At 43.0% G+C, this 20,257-nt stretch overlaps 1 protein-coding gene across 2 annotated transcripts; it reads left to right on the top strand.

Annotated features, from left to right (window-relative positions):
• The first annotated feature begins 4,616 nt into the window (after nucleotides 1–4,616).
• On the top strand, nucleotides 4,617–15,018 carry LOC106604332 (beta-2 adrenergic receptor). Of its 2 annotated transcripts, XR_001328653.2 has the most exons (3): nucleotides 4,617–4,834; nucleotides 5,350–6,766; nucleotides 10,274–15,018. XR_001328653.2 is itself a non-coding variant. In XM_014198869.2 (2 exons), exon 2 carries the CDS (start codon nucleotides 5,353–5,355, stop codon nucleotides 6,655–6,657), a length of 1,305 nt encoding a protein of 434 aa, XP_014054344.1. In that variant the 5' UTR covers nucleotides 4,617–4,834; nucleotides 5,350–5,352; the 3' UTR covers nucleotides 6,658–15,018. The 2 variants fall into 2 exon arrangements, 1 of the variants encoding a protein (XP_014054344.1); XM_014198869.2 differs by having other exon boundaries at nucleotides 5,350–15,018.
• Nucleotides 15,019–20,257: the final 5,239 nt, after the last annotated feature.

The following is a 20,257-nucleotide window of genomic DNA, read 5'->3' as shown; positions in this document are numbered from 1 at the left end:
ACTGATTTCAGCATTAAGGCCTGCAGTGTAAAACAAGGCTTTGGAGACATTCAAATGATGTAACTTGAAATGGAATTTATTCCAAATCTGGAGTGTGTGTAGAGTATGTGATTTACAGTTGATCATCTTGCTATTTTAGAAACAAGAAAGACATATTGACGTATTACAGTCAGACGCAAACTGAGACTAACCTCCAAATTTTTGTTTATGCAATGAACTCAAATAGGGTAATATTCAGACACTGAGTTTATACTGCAAGTTTCTAATCCAAAAATCTAAATATTTTCAAAAGACAGGGTGGGAGGAACAGCTAAAACTCAGATCACATATTATTTGGTCCAAAGTTAACATTTTTTCCATTAAGGTCTTGTACTGTACACCTAAGACATGCAGCTTTATACAGATGTATCCCCCTATTGAAACAAGCGGGAATCCTGTGCTTTTCTACATGGAAAGAGAACAAACAGTGGAGTTGCTGGCAGTGTTGGCAGAGTGTTGCTAGTGAGAATGAAACAGATTTAATTAATGGTTACATCACCTTACAAACACTTTACACTTACCTGGGAGAATTAACTTGTATGTAACGTATTGCATTAGCCTGGCTATTAATACTACCCAGCAGGAAACAGTAAAGCCTTCTCAATGCCACAGATTATGGTGTCATATTTTATTAAAATAGGAGCGTTTCATTAATTAAAAAAATTATTGGAAATGTCCAAATTGGAAAAACAAAACTGATTTGAGCATTAATTTAAGCCTGCAGTGTGAACAAGGCTTTTGAAAAATTGTAACTTGAAAAAAAATGTAACTTGAAATGTAACAGATTCATTAACTACCCTGCATGGTTACATAACCTTTACACTCACCTGGGATAACTAACTCCTATGTACTGTCAAGACTTTACTTTCATTCATCTGATGACTGTTATGTATTTAATCAACTAACAATGTTTAATTGTCGTCCGATTAAATTAATAATGTAACAATTAACTCATTAGGAATTTGGGGCACCACGAGAGCGGTTGTTTAAAGAGTTACCATCTCCCCAATTAAACTCTAAAGGTCTTTACCTATCACATCCATAAAACAGTCACTGTATTAATCATAACCTTGTATCATATCATCATTCTGAACAGTCGTATCCTCCTTGCATCTACAAAAACCACAGCCTTTCTTAAGATTCATTACTACACAAATTGGTTTAATTATTTATTTACTAGCTAACAAAATGGTAACACAAGATAAACATACACACTTAATACATTAGAAACAGGTCCCTAGTGGACTGACACAATATGGTTGTCACGTCCTGACCAGTAAAAGGGGTTATTTGTTATTGTAGTTTGGTCAGGGCGTGGCAGGGGGTGTTTTTCTGTGTGTTTTGGTGTTTTGGGGTTACATTCTATGTCCTTTTTTCTATGTTTGGTATTTCTTTGTTTTGGCCTGGTATGGCTCTCAAACAGGGACAGCTGTACATCGTTGTCGCTGATTGGGAGCCATACTTAGGTAGCCTGTTTTCCTTTGGGTTTTGTGGGTGGTTAATTTCTGTTTAGTGTTGTTACCTGACAGAACTGTTTTGGCTGTCGTTCTTGTTTTGTTTAAAGTGTTCCATTAAAATATTATGATGAGCACTAACCGTGCTGCGCCTTGGTCTACTCTTTCAGGCGGCCATTACAATGGTGGCTTGTTACATAAGAGATGGAGAGGGCGAAAGAGAGAGAGAGGGGGAAGAGAGAGGGGGAGGGAGAAAACAGAGAAAACTGGAAAGCTATTTTGCCCTAAACAGAGGGAGAGATGGGAGAGAGAGGGGGGGGGGGGAGAGGAGAGAGAGTGAGAGAGAGGGGGGAGAGAGAAAACAGAGCAAACTAGAAAGATATTTTGCCCTTAATAGAGAGTACACAGTGGCCAGAAAATTAGGTGGAAACTGAGCTGTACTTCCTAACCTCCTGCCAAATGTATGACCATATTAGAGACACACATTTCCGATTTTGATAAACTCCCACTGCACAACAGAAGAATGTGAGAGAGCTGCATTTCCTGACAAAATGTCTAAAATATAAAACAATTAGAGAGTGTCATTTCCCCAAATTTGACACTTGGTTATGGTTGTTACTATTGTCCAGTTGACAATTTTGATTCTTATTATTTTCATATTGTAAAAATCCAAAGTAAGCTTTGGCAATATGTACATTGTTACGTCATGCCAATAAAGCAAATTGGGGAGAGAGAGAGAGAGAGAGAGAGAGAGAGAGAGAGAGAGAGAGAGAGAGAGAGATAATAATTTGGAATCGCTCTCACAATAATCATATTCTTTGCACACAAACCGCTGCCCTTTTGGAGTAAGAAATCATGAATGCATTTATGTGGAAATGCCTTGGTTTTTTGTGTATTTCTCCTAACCCAGCCTTCTTGGAAAGGGGGTTGGTTGTGCATTTCCGCGGCATGCCTCTGATTGTCCTAAAGGGGTCCCCACCCGTCTCTCCATTGCCGTGGCCCGGCATCTGCTTACCCGCCGTGTAGTCCAGAATAGAACTACAGAGCTCCCTCTGCTTCCACTCGCTCTGGAAGATGATTCTTTGAAGATAGCCTGCCAGCCGTGTCGATGGTTCTCAGTGGTGATGAGAGTGGTAGAATACGATGGCTTGAAGAGAGAAGTAGAATGGTCCCACTTAAATTCGTTTTTCTATGTACTTTACTTAGGACAGCTAATCAGCCGTATCAGTGATTGTTCAGGAGGTGACGTTATTGTGCTGAGATTTCAGAGTTCAAACCACTTTGGATGTGAGCTGCAGCTCAACACCTCTCTGGTATGATATGTTAATTCTTAACCCACTGCTTTATACAGTTCATTCAATAGAGGCTGACATGTTCTCTGACCTCACTCGAGGGGCAGTGACTACTCACTTGTACAAAGTTACAGAAATAATTTCCTCTTATAGTTTCAAAGATCACATCCCTCTCTTAACAAAAACACTTTCATCATTTTCATATTTCATGCACAACGTAGAGGATGGAGACTTCGTACATGTAGTGGCTATACTATTCAAGTTACAGTATTTCCTTTATGGCATTTTTAATGACATCACAAAATAACAACCGAAATGACATTATTATTATTTAGATCGCCGCTGACCATTCCCCCGATTCTATGTTAGAAATATTGTTCCAGTATTCACTTTAGAACGTGTTAGAGTTTCAGCGGGAAAACGTCTGTGAAACAAAGGCACATTCCTGTGTGAACATCAGAGAGGGATGTTCTCTCCTTGATTTACAATGGGGTGTGAGCTGTCAACCCCCCACCAGTTCCCTCCTTCCCCCCTCTATGGGTGAGAGAGGGTCTGGTTGAAGTCATCCATTCGGATCCTCACAGGACAGTCATGGCAGTATGTAACGTACTGCATTAGCCTGGCTATTAACACTACCCAGCAGGAAACAGTAAAGCTTTCTCAATGCCACAAATTATGGCGTCATATTTTATTAAAATAGGAGCAATAGTATAAATAAATAAATAAAAACATGTGTTCAGTGTATAATCCTGAATGAATAATGAGTAATGATGAGTGTCGAAAGTTACAGATGCACAAATATCATACCCCCAAGAGATGCTAGCCTCTCACCAATACAATAACAGGGGAGGTTAGCTTCTTTTGGGGAGGGGTATGATATTTGTGTGTCTAACTTTCTCACTCATCATTATTCACAATTCATTCAGGATTATCTATGATCATGGCAGCATCCACATTAATGTAGAAGTGTTTAGAAACATATTCTATCGTTATTTACAATAAAAGTGACTCCAAAATGACAGAATACACTATATACAACTCATTTCTATTGGGCACAAAATAATCACAAAATAAACACATCCAAAACAAACAGCAAATGCATCCAACAAATGTTTAGAGTCACAAGCGCCATGTAGGGATTTTGTGCCAAGAATATGAGACCAAATACTTAATAACATTGGACTACTTTAATACACATATAAGGGAATTTGTCCCAATACTTTTGGTCCCCTAAAATGTGGGAACTATGTACAAAAAGTGCTGTAATTTCTAAACGGTTCACCCGAAAATACTGTCAAAATAAAGCTGACAGTCTGCACTTTAACCTCAGTCATTGTATCATTGCTGGAGTACAGAGCCAAAACAACAAAAAATGAGTCACTGTCCCAATACTTCTGGACCACACTGTATGTGTCTCTCAGATGGTTGTACATTTGGCAGGTAGTTAGAAAGTACAGCTCGGCTTCCTCATTCTGTGGGCAGTGGCCAGATATCCTGTCTTCTCTTGAGAGCCAGGTCTGCCTACGGCAGCCTTTCTCAATAGCAAGGCTATGCTCCTTGAGTCTTGTGAAGGTTTAGGCATCACTTTCCTTTAGGTGGATGTGGATTTTAACAGCACTCTTCTTGATGTTGATAATTAGTAGACATAGTCCATATTCTGCTATGCATGCATTATTTTCTCCCTCCCTCTCTCTCTCCCTCTGTTCAAACTCACCTCACTGCAGCCTTCAGCTCTCCGGTCAGGCTAGGCATCTGATTGGCTGAGGCCATGCTATGATGTCATCGCTGAAACTTATAAGGGCTCTGACAGACAGCTTGGGAGCGACATTAGCAGAAACACTGCACGGCAAGCTGACTGTGTGGGGGAGAGAGTGAGACACAGTAATAAGAGAGAGAGACAGAGACAGAGAGAGCGAGTGAAATAGTGAAATAGAGGGGGAGCTGACTGAATAATGTGGGAAACTAGACACTGAGGAACTACCCGAACCCGAAGAAGACTTTTATGACAACGTTTATGGGAGGCCAGGACAGGGACCACAACCTGTGGAGGTTTGTACATGTAGTGTTTGTTTGTTTGTTTGTTTTTGTCTGCTGTTGTCATGGGAGTTATTTCACTCAAGTTACCCATTGTTTTAGACTGTTTAGCATGTTCTTAGCACCTCACGCTGTTTCTCGCTCTCTCACTTGCTCTCTCTCTCTCACTTGCTCTCTCTCTCTCACTTGCTCTCTCTCTCTCTCTCTCTCTCTCTCTCTCTCTCTCTCTCTCTCTCTCTCTCTCTCTCTCTCTCTCTCTCTCTCTCACTCTCATTCACTCACTGCCTCTGTTTTCTCCCTCACCTCTCTCTGTCTTTCCCTCTCTCGATGTGCATTCATCTGTTTTTACCCTCACTCTCATATCACGTCATCATTCTCTCTCTCTCTCTCTCTCTCTCTCTCTCACTTTCTCTTTCTCTCTCTTTCTCTCCCTCTTTCTCTCTGTCTCTGTCTTTTTGTTACTTCACCTGCTTCTTCTTGTTTTTACCCATCTCTCTCTATCTCTCCTTCTCTCCATCTCCTACCTCTAGACCATGGGCAGCCCCACCCCCCCTGTGCCTTCCCTCAACGTCACCGAGTCAGCTAACACATCATGGGCCGAGGCGGCTGGCGGCGAGCCCGGTTACAGCGAGGTGGAAATGGTCCTCCTAGGCATGTTGATGTCACTGCTGGTCGTAGGCATCGTGTTCGGCAACATCCTCGTCATCATAGCCATCTACCGGTTCCAGAGACTGCAGAACATCACCAACTGCTTCATCACCTCTCTGGCCTGTGCCGACCTGGTCATGGGTCTCATCGTGGTGCCGTTCGGCGCCTGTTACATCATCTTCAACACCTGGCACTTTGGCAGCTTCTGGTGTGAGTTCTGGACCGCCACTGACGTGTTGTGTGTGACGGCCAGCATCGAGACGCTCTGCGTGATAGCGCTGGACCGTTACCTGGCCATAACCTCTCCGTTCCGCTACCAGTCTCTGCTGACCAAGTGTAAGGCGCGCGTGGTGGTCCTGCTGGTGTGGGTGATCGCTGGACTCATCTCCTTCTTACCCATCCACATGAAGTGGTGGATCAGTGACGACGCGAAGGCGAAGGCCTGCATCCAGAACAGCAACTGCTGTGACTTCAACACCAACACAGCCTACGCCATCACCTCCTCCATCATCTCCTTCTACATCCCTTTAGTCGTCATGGTGTTTGTCTACAGCCGCGTGTTTCAGGAGGCCAAGCAGCAACTACGCAAGATTGATCGCAGCGAGGGGCGCTTCCACGCCCATAACAACAACATGGCAGGAGGAGGAGGAGGAGGAGGAGGAGGAGGGGTGGAGAGTAACAACGAGAGCCGAGGAGTTGGAGGAGGCTTCAGGAAGACCAAGTTCTGCCTGCGGGAACACAAGGCCCTGAAGACCCTCGGGATCATCATGGGGATCTTCACGCTGTGCTGGCTACCCTTCTTCGTCCTCAACGTGGTGGAAGCCATCTGGAAGGTAGGGGACATCGGACTCGCCTTGAGGATACTCAACTGGATCGGTTACGCCAACTCTGCATTCAACCCCTTGATCTACTGCAGGAGCCCTGAGTTCAGATACGCATTCAAGGAGATTCTGTGCATCAAGAAGGTCCGGTTCCCCAACATAGGGCCTACTAATGGATACGTGTACAGTGCGCACAGCTGGCAGAGTGAGCAGCAGGGAGGGAGGAGTAAAGGGAGCTCAGAGGACAGGGAGGACAGTGACCCAGCTGCAGATGGGTGCTCGGGGAGGGGAGAGGCCGGTGGGCGTGGAGCTGCAGACAGAACGGACCCGAACGGGAACTGCAGTAAAGGGTTAACGACTGTACTTTAACCCCTCACCTTTGATCTTTGGAACAGACAGACATATTTCACTGCCATCGGCCATTGTCACTTCACCAAGTCACTGAGATAAGACTGGATGGATGGATAGAGGGTGAATGGTGAGTGGATAACATGAGTGGGACTTGTTAGATTTAGGTCAGGAGAGGAATTTGGTTCTTTTTTACCAGTTGGTTTGATAAGTAGATCACTATGTTTTGATATGTTCATTTAGAGAGAGATCATGTAGATTGTTCCATCTACCTCACCGTGTCAATTGAGATGTCTTTATTTTCTTACCATGTTTTATCTATATCTGTCACATTGATTCACTGAACACAGAAACCAGACTGGCTCATAACTCCACAAGATTGTTTTAATTGTAATACTCTTCATGACTATAGCATCTCCTTAGAGGGTGGACAACACAAAACATGTGATGGGTTCGATTCTCGCTGGTGCGTGAAATGAAAGTGAAATGTATGAACACTTGACTGTAAGCCGCTTTTTGATAAAAGCGTCTGCTGAATGGCATATATTATTATGAATATTTAGAGAGAGAGAGAGAGACACTTTACTGCTGAGACACACATGGACCATGTTCCATTTGTTTTCCCATTAACCATTTTCTTGAGTTTCACACAAGATATAAACATTTTTCAACATCAGTGGAATTCATGCAGATAAAAACACAGTGCAAAAAATGACAAAAAAAAACAGCCAACATCTTTAGAGAACAGAGTTCTTTTCTGCTCATAATTCCTCTGGCTTCGTGAGATATGAGAATGACCCAGGGGAATGGTGACAGGTGTGGTAGAACCTGTCGAAACCTCACTCCTCAAAACCTCACTCCTCAAAACCTCCCTTCTCAAAACCTCCCTTCTCAAAACCTCCCATCTCAAAACATCCCTTGTCAAATCCTCCCTTCTCAAAACCTCACTCCTCAAAACCTCCCTTCTCAAATTCTCCCATCTCAAAACCTCCCTTCTCAAAACCTCACTCCTCAAAACCTCTCTTCTCAAAATCTCCCTTCTCAAAACCTCACACCTCAAAACCTCACATCTCAAAACCTCCCTTCTCAAAACCTCACTTCTCAAAACCTCACTCCTCAACCCCTGTCAAAACCTCACTCCTCAAAACCTCACTCCTCAAAACCTCCCTTCTCAAAACTTCACTCCTCAAAACCTCACGCCTCAAAACCTCACGCCTCAAAACCTCCCTTCTCAAAACCTCCCTTCTCAAAACCTCACTCTTGAAAACTTCACTCTTGAAAACTTCACTCCTCTAAACCTCACTCCTCAAAACCTCCCTTCTCAAATACTCCCGTCTCAAAACTTCCCTTCTCAAAATCTCACTCCTCAAAACTTCACTCCTCAACATCTCACTTCTCAAAATCTCACTCCTCAAATTCTCCCTTCTCCAAACCTGACTCCTCAAAATCTCCCTTCTCAAAACCTCCCTTCTCAAATCTCCCTTCTCAAAACCTCCCTTCTCAAAACCTCCCTTCTCAAAACCTCACTCCGCAAACCTCACTCCCCAAACCTCCCTTCTCAAAACCTCCCTTCTCAAATCTCCCTTCTCAAAACCTCTCTTCTCAAAATTCTCACTCCTCAAAACCTCACTCCTCAAAACCTCCCTTATCAAAACCTCACTTCTCAAAACCTCACTCCTCAAAATCTCCCTTCTCAAAACCTCCCTTCTCAAAACCTCCCTTCTCAAAACCTCCTTTCTCAAAACCTCACTCCTCAAAACCTCACTCCTCAAACCTCACTCCTCAAAACCTCCCTTCTCAAAACCTCCCTCCTCAAAACCTCACTCTTCAAAACCTCACTCCTCTAAACCTCACTCCTCAAAATCTCCCTTCTCAAAACCTCACTCCTCAAAACCTCACTCCATAAACCTCCCGTCTCAAAACCTCCCTTCTCAAAATCTCACTCCTCAAAACTTCACTCCTCAAAACCTCCCTTCTCAAAATCTCCCTTCTCAAAACCTCACTCCTCAAAATCTCCCTTCTCAAAACTTCACTCCTCAAAACTTCACTCCTCAAAACTTCACTCCTCAAAACCTCCCATCTCAAAACCTCCCTTCTCAAAACCTCCCTTCTCAAAACCTCACTCCTCAAATTCTCACTCCCCAAACCTCCCTTCTCAAAACCTCCCTTCTCAAAATCTCACTCCTGAAAACTTCACTCCTCAACACCTCACTTCTCAAAATTCTCACTCCTCAAATTCTCCCTTCTCCAAACCTCACTCCTCAAAACCTCCCTTCTCAAAACCTCCCTTCTCAAAACCTCCCTTCTCAAAACCTCACTCCTCAAAACCTCACTCCTCAAAACCTCACTCCTCAAAAACTCCCTTCTCAAAACCTCACTCCTCAAAACCTCACTCCTCAAAATCTCCCTTCTCAAATCTCCCTTCTCAAAACCTCCCTTCTCAAATCTCCCTTCTCAAAACCTCCCTTCTCAAACATGCTGGCAATGTTCTCTTCAGAAGACACAGCTTCCTTCTCTCCACATTAATATTTATTGCTAGTTAATTAAGGGGGAGTTTTCAGATATTATCGGAGGTATTACATTCATAGAATATTTACAATAGCTTTGATGTAGAGAGTTGGGGGAAACGAACACTTGCCTCAGGGTGCCTGTTGAGAAACAGAATTGTCTTGTGCTGTGCGATTCCTTTTGATAAGTCAATGATATGAGTCACAAATATGGTTATTGTTTGATGTTGTTGCAAAATAGCGGTCGTAAGTTATGACTTTAGTGGCTTCAATAACTTTTCAAAGCCTGTGTGATTTGGGCACTACAGTCTTGAGGTTGGAGTACCTCTAGGCAGCACCATATGCCTTATCTCTGGTGTACTATACGTCTTTATGTGTAGGGTTGGACACACAAGGCTTTTGCATTCATCGACATGATAATCAATTGATAATCGGTGCTGTGCCACACTTTCCCAAGCCTTATTGATCTGACCCCAGTGTCACATCAGCCCTTCCGTCACCTCTCGTCAACTATCTGCTCTATCTTTACCCTTCTACACAGTAGTCCATTTCCTCTCCCAGGTCTCCCGGTGTTGCTAGCAGAAGTCAGTGGTTGGTCTGCGGTTTGTTGACTGGATCTGTCGTTGTCGTTCTGTGAAGTAGCCTGGTTTACTGAGAGCAGAGTCAATAGTTTCCTCAGTGATTGGAGGGAAGGGTACAGACTGACTCCATGGAATAACAAACAGTCTGTGGAACCAGGCCAGAGATAACAGTGTCCCTGTCTCCTGCCCTAGAGGTGCTGCTTACAGGACCTAGGCAGGCTGCGTCGGAAATTACACACTATTCCCTATCTAGTGCACTACTTTTGACCAGGGTCCTATGCGGTCAACCAGTAAATATGAATGAGACAACAGGTGGACTGAGATGAGATTGAGATGTTTCTAATCAGGATGTGATCGCTGGTGGGTCTTTGGATCTCAGTGAAGTTTTCCAGAGTTTTTCCAAAGTAAACGGAAGTCTGGATCGTTCAGGAAATCTGCGCAATGATCTAACAAGACACTGACCTGGTTCTACAGATGTTGATGACGTCTCTCTCTCTCTCTCTCTCTCTCTCTCTCTCTCTCTCTCTGGAAATTCCTGTGTTGTTGCAGGGCTGAGTCCTGTCCAGGCCGATAAACAGGGGATAAATCCATTATCTCTGCTGTTTAGCCGGGGAATCAGACGACCCCCTCCCTTCTAAACAACAGCTGCAGGCAAGGAGCAATCTCAAGATTAGGATGTGTAACGTTCCCCCAGTCTGCCAGACCGTTAGCAGGAGGAACACAGGGCTCAAGTCTCTAATGGCACATCTATTCCCCACACTCCTCAAGTGTCGGTGGCTGTGTCCTAAATGATACATGAGTTTACTCACCATAAGGGAAGTACTTTTGACCAGTGCCATACTGTATGGTGTATGTTCACTATCGGCTTCTGTCAACAGTAGTGCACAATATAGTGCATAGGGGTATGAGTCAGCCACTTGAAGAGAGGCAAAACAACATTTATTAGAGGTGTTGTTTTGGATGTAACACCCCTTCCTCTGATCAGCCAGGCAGCTCTATGATCTACAGCTTGATCACACTGCAGATGCGAAAGGAGAGAGTAGGCAAATTTTAGCAAAGGCATTGTTTTTGACATAGCCCTAACCACTTCCCCTAGCTGTTTAAGACATAGCCCCGACCACTTCCCCTAGCTGTAAACAGTCTTGTGATCAACAGTGTGCTATGACAATAGTAGCACCACGCTAAATGTAGCTACTGTTGGCCAGGATTTTTTTGACTTGTCTAAAACAGTTTTAGTGGCCTGTGTGTCGTGGCTTTCCGTCTCAAGTGTCGTCAACTAATGGTGTTGAAACTGTGAACCTTGTTCTTTTGGATGAATCTCTTTGTCCTGTAGCTTTGGCCGGCACCAATTGTTGTCAAAAGCCCTGCAGCACAAAAAATAAGTCAATATGGGTCAATGTGTGATAGAAAATAAATACCGTTTTTTATTGGACTTTGTTTTTTTATTCATAAATAAATGATAAAAAGTATTCATTATTTCAATGTTCATTGTCATGTTGAATGTGCAAATCTAGTAACCATCTCCCTACTTTTGCAGCAGCAGCCTACAAAAACTGAAAATTATACAGAAAAGACACACACATTGAAAAGAAAACATGGTTTTAGACTTGGACATAAAGAACCCACATTTGAATAAATGCAAATGCAGAGGGTATGCATTCCCCTGTAAAAGCCTGCATGTGTGCTCTGTGTTTGTTTGTGTGTATTGGACATTTCAGTGCCGTTTCTTTAATGCTGTGGTCTTTTGTGTCAAAAAAGGAAAAAAAGAAAAGCTTCTAAAGAGGAACATCTAGCATAAACCGGACATCTACACTGATCTCTCCTGGTCATCTACTCTGCTCCCTCCTAGTCCTCTCCTGGACATCTACTCTGCTCCCCCTGGTCCTCTCCTGGTCATCTACTCTGCTCCCTCCTAGTCCTCTCCTGGACATCTACTCTGCTCCCCCTGGTCCTCTCCTGGACATCTACTCTGCTCCCTCCTAGTCCTCTCCTGGACATCTACTCTGCTCCCTCCTAGTCCTCTCCTGGACATCTAATCTGCTCCCTCCTAGTCCTCTCCTGGACATCTACTCTGGTCCCCTTGGTCCTCTCCTGGACATCTACACTGCTCCCTCCTAGTCCTCTCCTGGACATCTACTCTGGTCCCCTTGGTCCTCTCCTGGACATCTACACTGCTCCCTCCTAGTCCTCTCCTGGACATCTACTCTGGTCCCCTTGGTCCTCTCCTGGACATCTACACTGCTCCCTCCTAGTCCTCTCCTGGACATCTACTCTGGTCCCCTTGGTCCTCTCCTGGACATCTACTCTGGTCCCCTTGGTCCTCTCCTGGACATCTACACTGCTCCCTCCTAGTCCTCTCCTGGACATCTACTCTGGTCCCCTTGGTCCTCTCCTGGACATCTACACTGCTCCCGCCTAGTCCTCTCCTGGACATCTACTCTGGTCCCCTTGGTCCTCTCCTGGACATCTACTCTGCTCCCTCCTAGTCCTCTCTCTACACTGCTCCCTCCTAGTCCTCTCCTGGACATCTACTCTGGTCCCCTTGGTCCTCTCCTGGACATCTACACTGCTCCCTCCTAGTCCTCTCCTGGACATCTACTCTGGTCCCCTTGGTCCTCTCCTGGACATCTACTCTGCTCCCTCCTAGTCCTCTCCTGGACATCTACTCTGCTCCCTCCTAGTCCTCTCCTGGACATCTACTCTGCTCCCTCCTAGTCCTCTCCTGGACATCTACTCTGGTCCCCCTGGTCCTCTCCTGGACATCTACTCTGCTCCCTCCTAGTCCTCTCCTGGACATCTACACTGCTCCCTCCTAGTCCTCTCCTGGACATCTACACTGCTCCCTCCTGGTCATGACCTCTCCCTGCACCTTGGTTCTGTGTGTGTCAAAGTTCATCATGGTGTATGTGTGTGTGGGTGCACATGTGTGCATGCTTGCAGGGCCGGCCCTAGCCTTTTGGGCCTCTTCCACCTCACGGGCAAAACATTTTAGTGGCCCCCCTCTTGACAGTGGAGAGATTTTTGTAATTTAATTAACTGCAATTCTACACATTTTGCCAGTGGGGCATAGAGAAAATGTAGAATTATTTTATTGAACACGTTTGCTGCACCTCGAGACATTGGGTGGAGAGATAAATGTGCAATTTTACAGCACATTTCCTGCAGTTCTACACAAAAACTCTGGATGCACAACCAAATTTCGAAATTACACCTTGTTTATTGTACTGTTCTAACGCTCAACATTAACCTGAGACCCTGACTGAGTTCCCAAAAAACTGGTTGCCTATATTTCTTATGCCTAGGGCCGGCCCTGTGTGTGTTTCCTGAATAAGGTGGTGTAGTATAAAATGTGTGTCTCTAGACAGCCAAACAGAGAGAGAGAGACGATGTCATTATGTGCAATGATTCTAGAACCAACTAGCTGACTCTGCAGCGTTCAGCCTAGGACCATGCAGGGGTGGGGGGTGGGTAGGGGGGGCATTAGGACCACCCACACATACACACACACACACACACACACACACACACACACACTTCTACCGACACGAACTGCTAGACATTATACACTTAACTACTGCTAAGTTGGTGAATCAGGTTCCACTACGGTACTAATCAAATCAAGGTGAATAGTTCATGTCCACAGTTTAGCGGATGTTATGAAATGCTTACGTACATTACTAGTTCCTAACAATGCAGTAAAATGTCAAACAAGTACACAAATAATAATAAAACATTTAAAAAAATGTAACAAAAAAAGATATCAAGAATGTCAGGTCAATTAACAACCCACATTGCCCTGTTTAAGTAATCTAGATGCAATCTATACGTATATACACCGGAGGATATACTAAGAATGATATACTAAGAATGATATACTAAGAATGATATGCGATGCGCAGCAGTACATACTGTATATTAGTCAGTGGTTGAAAAAGTACCAAATTGTCATATTTGAGTAAAAGTAAAGATACTGTACCTTAATTGAAAATAACTCAAGTAAAACTGAAAGTCACTCATTAAATTAAAATACTGCTAAAAGTCTAAAAGTATATGGTTTTAAATATACTTCAGTATCAAAAGTAAATGTAATTGGTAAAATATACTAAAGTATCAAAAGTAAAAATAAAAGTATAAATAATTTCAAATTCCTTATATTAAGCAAACCAGACAGCACCATTTTCTTGTTTTTAAAATGTACAGTTAGCTAGGGGCACACTCCAACACTCAGACATCATTTACAAACAAGGCATGTGTGTTTAGTGAATCAGCCAGATCATAGGCACCAGGGATGACCAGGGATGTTCTCTTGATAAATGCATGAATTGAAAAAAATGTATGTCCTGCTAAGCATAAAAAAATGTAACGAGTACTTTTGTGTGTCAGGGAAAATGTATGGAGTAAAAAGTACATTATTTTCTTTAGGAATGTAGTAAAGAAAAAGTTGTCAAAAATAGAATAAAGTATAGATACCCCCAAAAGCAACTTTTAAGTAATACTTTAAAGTATTTTTACCAAGGTACTATACACTACTGATATTACTGAGCTATGTCAAGAATCCAGTGTATAAATAAATATGTGGTTTGTATAAACAGTGTAACAAAATACAAAGTACAGTAGTAGAAATATCAGAATGAGCTATGTCGGGAATACAGTATTTAAATACTCAATGTGAAACGGGAAACGTCCAGTGGTTCAATGTATTTACGACACTGGACAGCAGCGGTGGCTGTTTGTATGCATGAGTGTGTGAGTGTATGTGTTTTGTGAGCATGAGGGGTGTGATAGCTTGTGTCAGTGAGTGTGCATCCCCTGCAGGACAGCTAGTGATGGCTGTTTAGGTAATAGAAGCTGTTTTATTTGTTGTTGTTTTAGTGTACATAACTGTGTACCTATGCCAGTGTCTAGTCATCAATGTTTATGCTACCACAGACTAAATACTCCTAAATTGCATCCCAAATGGCACCCTATTCCTTACAGGGCCCATAGGGTTCTCTTCAAATGTAGTGCACTACACAGGCAATAGGGTGCAATTAGAGACAGTTTAGATGTCACAATCACACTTCATACATCGAATAGGCCTACCTGTATCTGTAAGTGAACTTGCTGTGTGGTCTGAATGGAAGTGCTGTATCAGTTCAATGTTTACTATATGTTTATTTTCAAGATATTTTGTGCAAGATTTTGTCACTGTTTTGGTTGGGCTAAGGACCCATGTTCTAATGTCCTGTGGTATTTATGAAATGTTCTGATGACATTTCTATTGGAGTAATAAATGATCTATTTGTTGGATGTTACTAGTGTTTTTGTTTATTCTCCAAACATCCACTCTTTCAATAACTGCAAACACATAGTCTTTTATAATACCAGTTCATCATCATCTTGATGCCAGGCAGCAGGCTGTTAGCCAGCCTGCCAGCTTAGTGGAGTCTGCCACTAGCACAGTCAGCGTAGTCAGCTCAGCTTTCCCCATTGAGACCGTGTCTGTGCCTCGATCTAGGTTGGGCAAAATTTAAAATGGCGGTGTTCGCTTTAGCAATCTCACTAGTATAAAGACCTCCTCCATTCCTGCCATTATTGAAAGAGATTGTGATACCTCACATCTCAAAATTGGGTTACTTAACCTCTTGGGGCTAGGTGGGACGCTAGCGTGCCACCTGTGGTGCACTCCATCAACAGCAGGTGCATTTCAAGAGCGGCAAATTTGAATCCAAATAAATGTCAAAATTCAAATTTTTCAAAAATACAACTATGTTACACCATTTGAAAGATAAACATCTCCTTAATCTAACCACGTTTTACGATTTCAAAAAGGTTTTACGGCGAAAGCATAAATTTAGAGTATGTTAGGACAGTACATTTACAAGAGTTGTGTGTAATGTTTTGTCAAGTCAAAGACAGGGTCACCAAAACCATAAAACCAGCTAAAATGATACACTAACCTTTTACAATCTCCATCAGATGACACTCCTAGGACATTATGTTAGACAATGCATGCATTTTTAGTTCTATCAAGTTCATATTTATATACAAAAACAGCGTTTTACTATGGCATTGATGTTGAGGAAATCGTTTCCCTCCAATAACCGGCAGTCAAGTCAGCGTCACAAATTAAATAATTAAAATTAGAAAACATTGGTAAAATATTATATTGTCATTTAAAGAATTATAGATTTACATCTTTTGAACGCAATCAACTTGCCAGATTTAAAAATAACCTTACTGGGAAATCACACTTTGCAATAATCTGAGCACTGTGCCCAGAAAAATACGCGTTGCGATACAGACTAGACGTCATGTTGGGGAGATCTAAAATCGAAAATACTATGTAAATAATCCATTACCTTTGATTCTCTTCATCAGATGTCACTTCCAGGTATCACAGGTCCATAACGAATGTAGTTTTGTTCAAAAAAGCTCATCATTTATGTCCAAAAATCTCCGTCTCGTTAGCACATGATGTAAGCCAGCCGGACTTCTCGTCATGAACGAGGGGAAAAAATATATTTCCGTTCGTTCAAACATGTCAAACGTTGTATAGCATAAATCATTAGGGCCTTTTTTAACCAGAACATGAATAATATTCAAGGTGGACGAATGCATAGCCTTTTATAACGTATTGGAACGAGGGTACCCAACATGAAGTAGCGCGCCAGGTGTCTAATGGGACATCACCGTTCCATGGCTCTTGTTCGGTCAGATCTCCCTCCAGAAGACTCAAAACACTTTGTAAAGGCTGGTGACATCTAGTGGAAGCAATAGGAAGTGCCAAAATATTCCTAAACCCCTGTGTTTTTCAATGGGATAGGTTTAAAGTCAATACAACACATCAGGTATCCACTTCCTGTCAGAAAATGTCTCAGGGTTTTGCCTGCCAAATGAGTTCTGTTATACTCACAGACACCATTCAAACAGTTTTGGAAACTTTAGAGTGTTTTCTATCCATATATAATAAGTATATGCATATTCTAGTTACTGGGTAGGATTAGTAACCAGATTAAATCGGGTACATTTTTTTTATCCAGACGTGCAAATGCTGCCCCCTAGACCCAACAGGTTAATGTTAGATCCCTCACTTCCAAGGCAGTTATAGTCAATGAACTAATCACTGATAATAATCTTGATGTGATTGGCCTGACTGAAACATGGCTTAAGCCTGATGAATTTACTGTGTTAAATGAGGCCTCACCCCCTGGTTACATTAGTGACCATACCCCCCGTGCATCCGGCAAAGGCGGAGGTGTTGCTAACATTTACGATAGCAAATTTCAATTTACAAAAAAAAAAACAACAATGACGTTTGTCTTTTGAGCTTCTAGTCATGAAATCTATGCAGCCTACTCACTCACTTTTTATAGCTACTGTTTATAGGCCTCCTGGGCCATATGCAGTGTTCCTCACTGAGTTCCCTGAATTCCTATCGGATCTTGTAGTCATAGCAGATAATATTCTAATTTTTGGTGACTTTAACATTCACATGGAAAAGTCCACAGACCCACTCCAAAAGGCTTTCGGAGCCATCATCGACTCAGTGGGTTTTGTCCAACATGTCTCTGGACCTACTCACTGCCACAGTCATACTCTGGACCTAGTTTTGTCCCATGGAATAAATGTTGTGGATCTAAATGTTTTTCCTCATAATCCTGGACTATCGGACCACCATTTTATTACGTTTGCAATTGCAACAAATAATCTGCTCAGACCCCAACCAAGGAGCATTAAAAGTCGTGCTATAAATTCTCAGACAACCCAAAGATTCCTTGATGCCCTTCCAGACTGCCTCTGCCTACCCAAGGACGTCAGAGGACAAAAATCAGTTAACCACCTAACCGAGGAACTCAATTTAACCTTGCGCAATACCCTAGATGCAGTTGCACCCCTAAAAACTAAAAACATCTGTCATAAGAAACTAGCTCCCTGGTATACAGAAAATACACGAACTCTGAAGCAAGCTTCCAGAAAATTGGAATGGAAATGGTGCCACACCAAACTGGAAGTCTTCCGACTAGCTTGGAAAGACAGTACCGTGCAGTATCGAAGAGCCCTTACTGCTGCTCGATCATCCTATTTTTCCAACTTAATTGAGGAAAATAAGAACAATCCGAAATTTCTTTTTGATACTGTCGCAAAGCTAACTAAAAAGCAGCCTTCGCAAATGGAGGATGGCTTTCACTTCAGCAGTAATAAATTTATGAACTTCTTTGAGGAAAAGATCATGATCATTAGAAAGCAAATTACAGACTCCTCTTTAAATCTGGGTATTCCTCCAAAGCTCCATTGTCCTGAGTCTGCACAACTCTGCCAGGACCTAGGATCAAGGGAGATACTAAAGTGTTTTAGTACTATATCCCTTGACGCAATGATGAAAATAATCATGGCCTCCAAACCCTCAAGCTGCATACTGGACCCTATTCCAACTAAACTACTGAAAGAGCTGCTTCCTGTGCTTGGCCCTCCTATGTTGAACATAATAAACGGCTCTCTATCCACCGGATGTGTACCAAGCTCACTAAAAGTGGCAGTAATAAAGCCTCTCTTGAAAAAGCCGAATCTTGACCCAGAAATTATAAAAAACTATCGGCCTATATCGAATCTTCCATTCCTCTCAAAAATTTTTGAAAAAAGCTGTTGCACAGCAACTCACTGCCTTCCTGAAGACAAACAATGTATACGAAACGCTTCAGTCTGGTTTTAGACCCCATCATAGCACTGAGACTGCACTTGTGAAGGTGGTAAATGACCTTTTAATGACGTCAGACCGAGGCTCTGCATCTGTCCTCGTGCTCCTAGATCTTAGTGCCGCTTTTGATACCATCGATCACCACATTCTTTTGGAGAGATTGGCAACCCAAATTGGTCTACGTGGACAAGTTCTGGCCTGGTTTAGATCTTATCTGTCGGAAAGATATCAGTTTGTCTCTGTGAATGGTTTGTCCTCTGACAAATCAATTGTAAATTTCGGTGTTCCTCAAGGTTCCGTTTTAGGACCACTATTGTTTTCACTATATATTTTACCTCTTGGGGATGTCATTCGAAAACATAATGTTAAATTTCACTGCTATGCGGACGACACACAGCTGTACATTTCAATGAAACATGGTGAAGCCCCAAAATTGCCCTCGCTAGAAGCCTGTGTTTCAGACATAAAGAAGTGGATGGCTGCAAACTTTCTACTTTTAAACTCGGACAAAACAGAGATGCTTGTTCTAGGTCCCAAGAAACAAAGAGATCTTCTGTTGAATCTGACAATTAATCTGGATGGTTGTACAGTCGTCTCAAATAAAACTCTGAAGGACCTCGGCGTTACTCTGGACCCTGATCTCTCTTTTGAAGAACATATCAAGACTGTTTCAAGGACAGCTTTTTTCCATCTACGTAACATTGCAAAAATCAGAAATTTTCTGTCCAAAAATGACGCAGAAAAATTAATCCATGCTTTTGTTACTTCTAGGCTGGACTACTGCAATGCTCTACTTTCCGGCTACCCGGATAAAGCACTAAATAAACTTCAGTTAGTGCTAAATACGGCTGCTAGAATCCTGACTAGAACCAAAAAATTTGATCATATTACTCCAGTGCTAGCCTCCCTACACTGGCTTCCTGTTAAGGCAAGGGCTGATTTCAAGGTTTTACTGCTAACCTACAAAGCATTACATGGGCTTGCTCCTACTTATCTTTCCGATTTGGTCCTGCCGTACATACCTACACGTACGCTACGGTCACAAGACGCAGGCCTCCTAATTGTCCCTAGAATTTCTAAGCAAACGGCTGGAGGTAGGGCTTTCTCCTATAGAGCTCCATTTTTATGGAATGGTCTGCCTACCAATGTGAGAGACGCAGACTCAGTCTCAACCTTTAAGTCTTTACTGAAGACTTATCTCTTCAGTAGGTCCTATGATTAAGTATAGTCTGGCCCAGGAGTGTGAAGAGGAACGGAAAGGCTGGAGCAACGAACCGCCCTTGCTGTCTCTGCCTTGCCGGTTCCCCTCTTTCCACTGGGATTCTCTGCCTCTAACCCTTTTACAGTGGCTGAGTCACTGGCCTACTGGTGTTCTTCCATGCCGTCCATGGGAGGGGTGCGTCACTTGACTGGGTTGAGTCACTGACGTGGTCTTCCTGTCTGGGTTGGCGCCCCCCCCCCCTTGGGTTGTGCCATGGCGGAGATCGTTTTGGGCTATACTCGGCCTTGTCTTAGGACGGTAAGTTGGTGGTTGGAGACATCCCTCTAGTGGTGTGGGGGCTGTGCTTTGGCAAAGTGGGTGGGGTTATATCCTGCCTGTTTGGCCCTGTCCGGGGTATCATCGGATGGGGCCACAGTGTCTTCTGATCCCTCCTGTCTCAGCCTCCAGTATTTATGCTGCAGTAGTTTATGTGTCGGGGGGCTAGGGTCAGTCTGTTACATCTGGAGTATTTCTCTTGTCTTATCCGGTGTCCTGTGTGTATTTAAATATGCTCTCTCTAATTCTCTCTTTCTCTCTTTCTGTCTTTCTCTCGGAGGACCTGAGCCCTAGGACCATGCCTCAGGACTACCTGGTA

Source organism: Salmo salar, chromosome ssa05, assembly GCF_905237065.1.
Source record: "Salmo salar chromosome ssa05, Ssal_v3.1, whole genome shotgun sequence".
NCBI lineage: Eukaryota > Metazoa > Chordata > Actinopteri > Salmoniformes > Salmonidae > Salmo > Salmo salar.
Note: the sequence above shows the minus strand (reverse complement) of the source record. Positions and strands in the feature narration are given on the sequence as shown.

What these genes read in the sequence shown, in the direction of transcription:
- LOC106604332 (XM_014198869.2), top strand. Translation starts at nt 5,353, where the DNA reads ATGGGCAGCCCCACCCCCCCTGTGCCTTCCCTCAACGTCACCGAGTCA.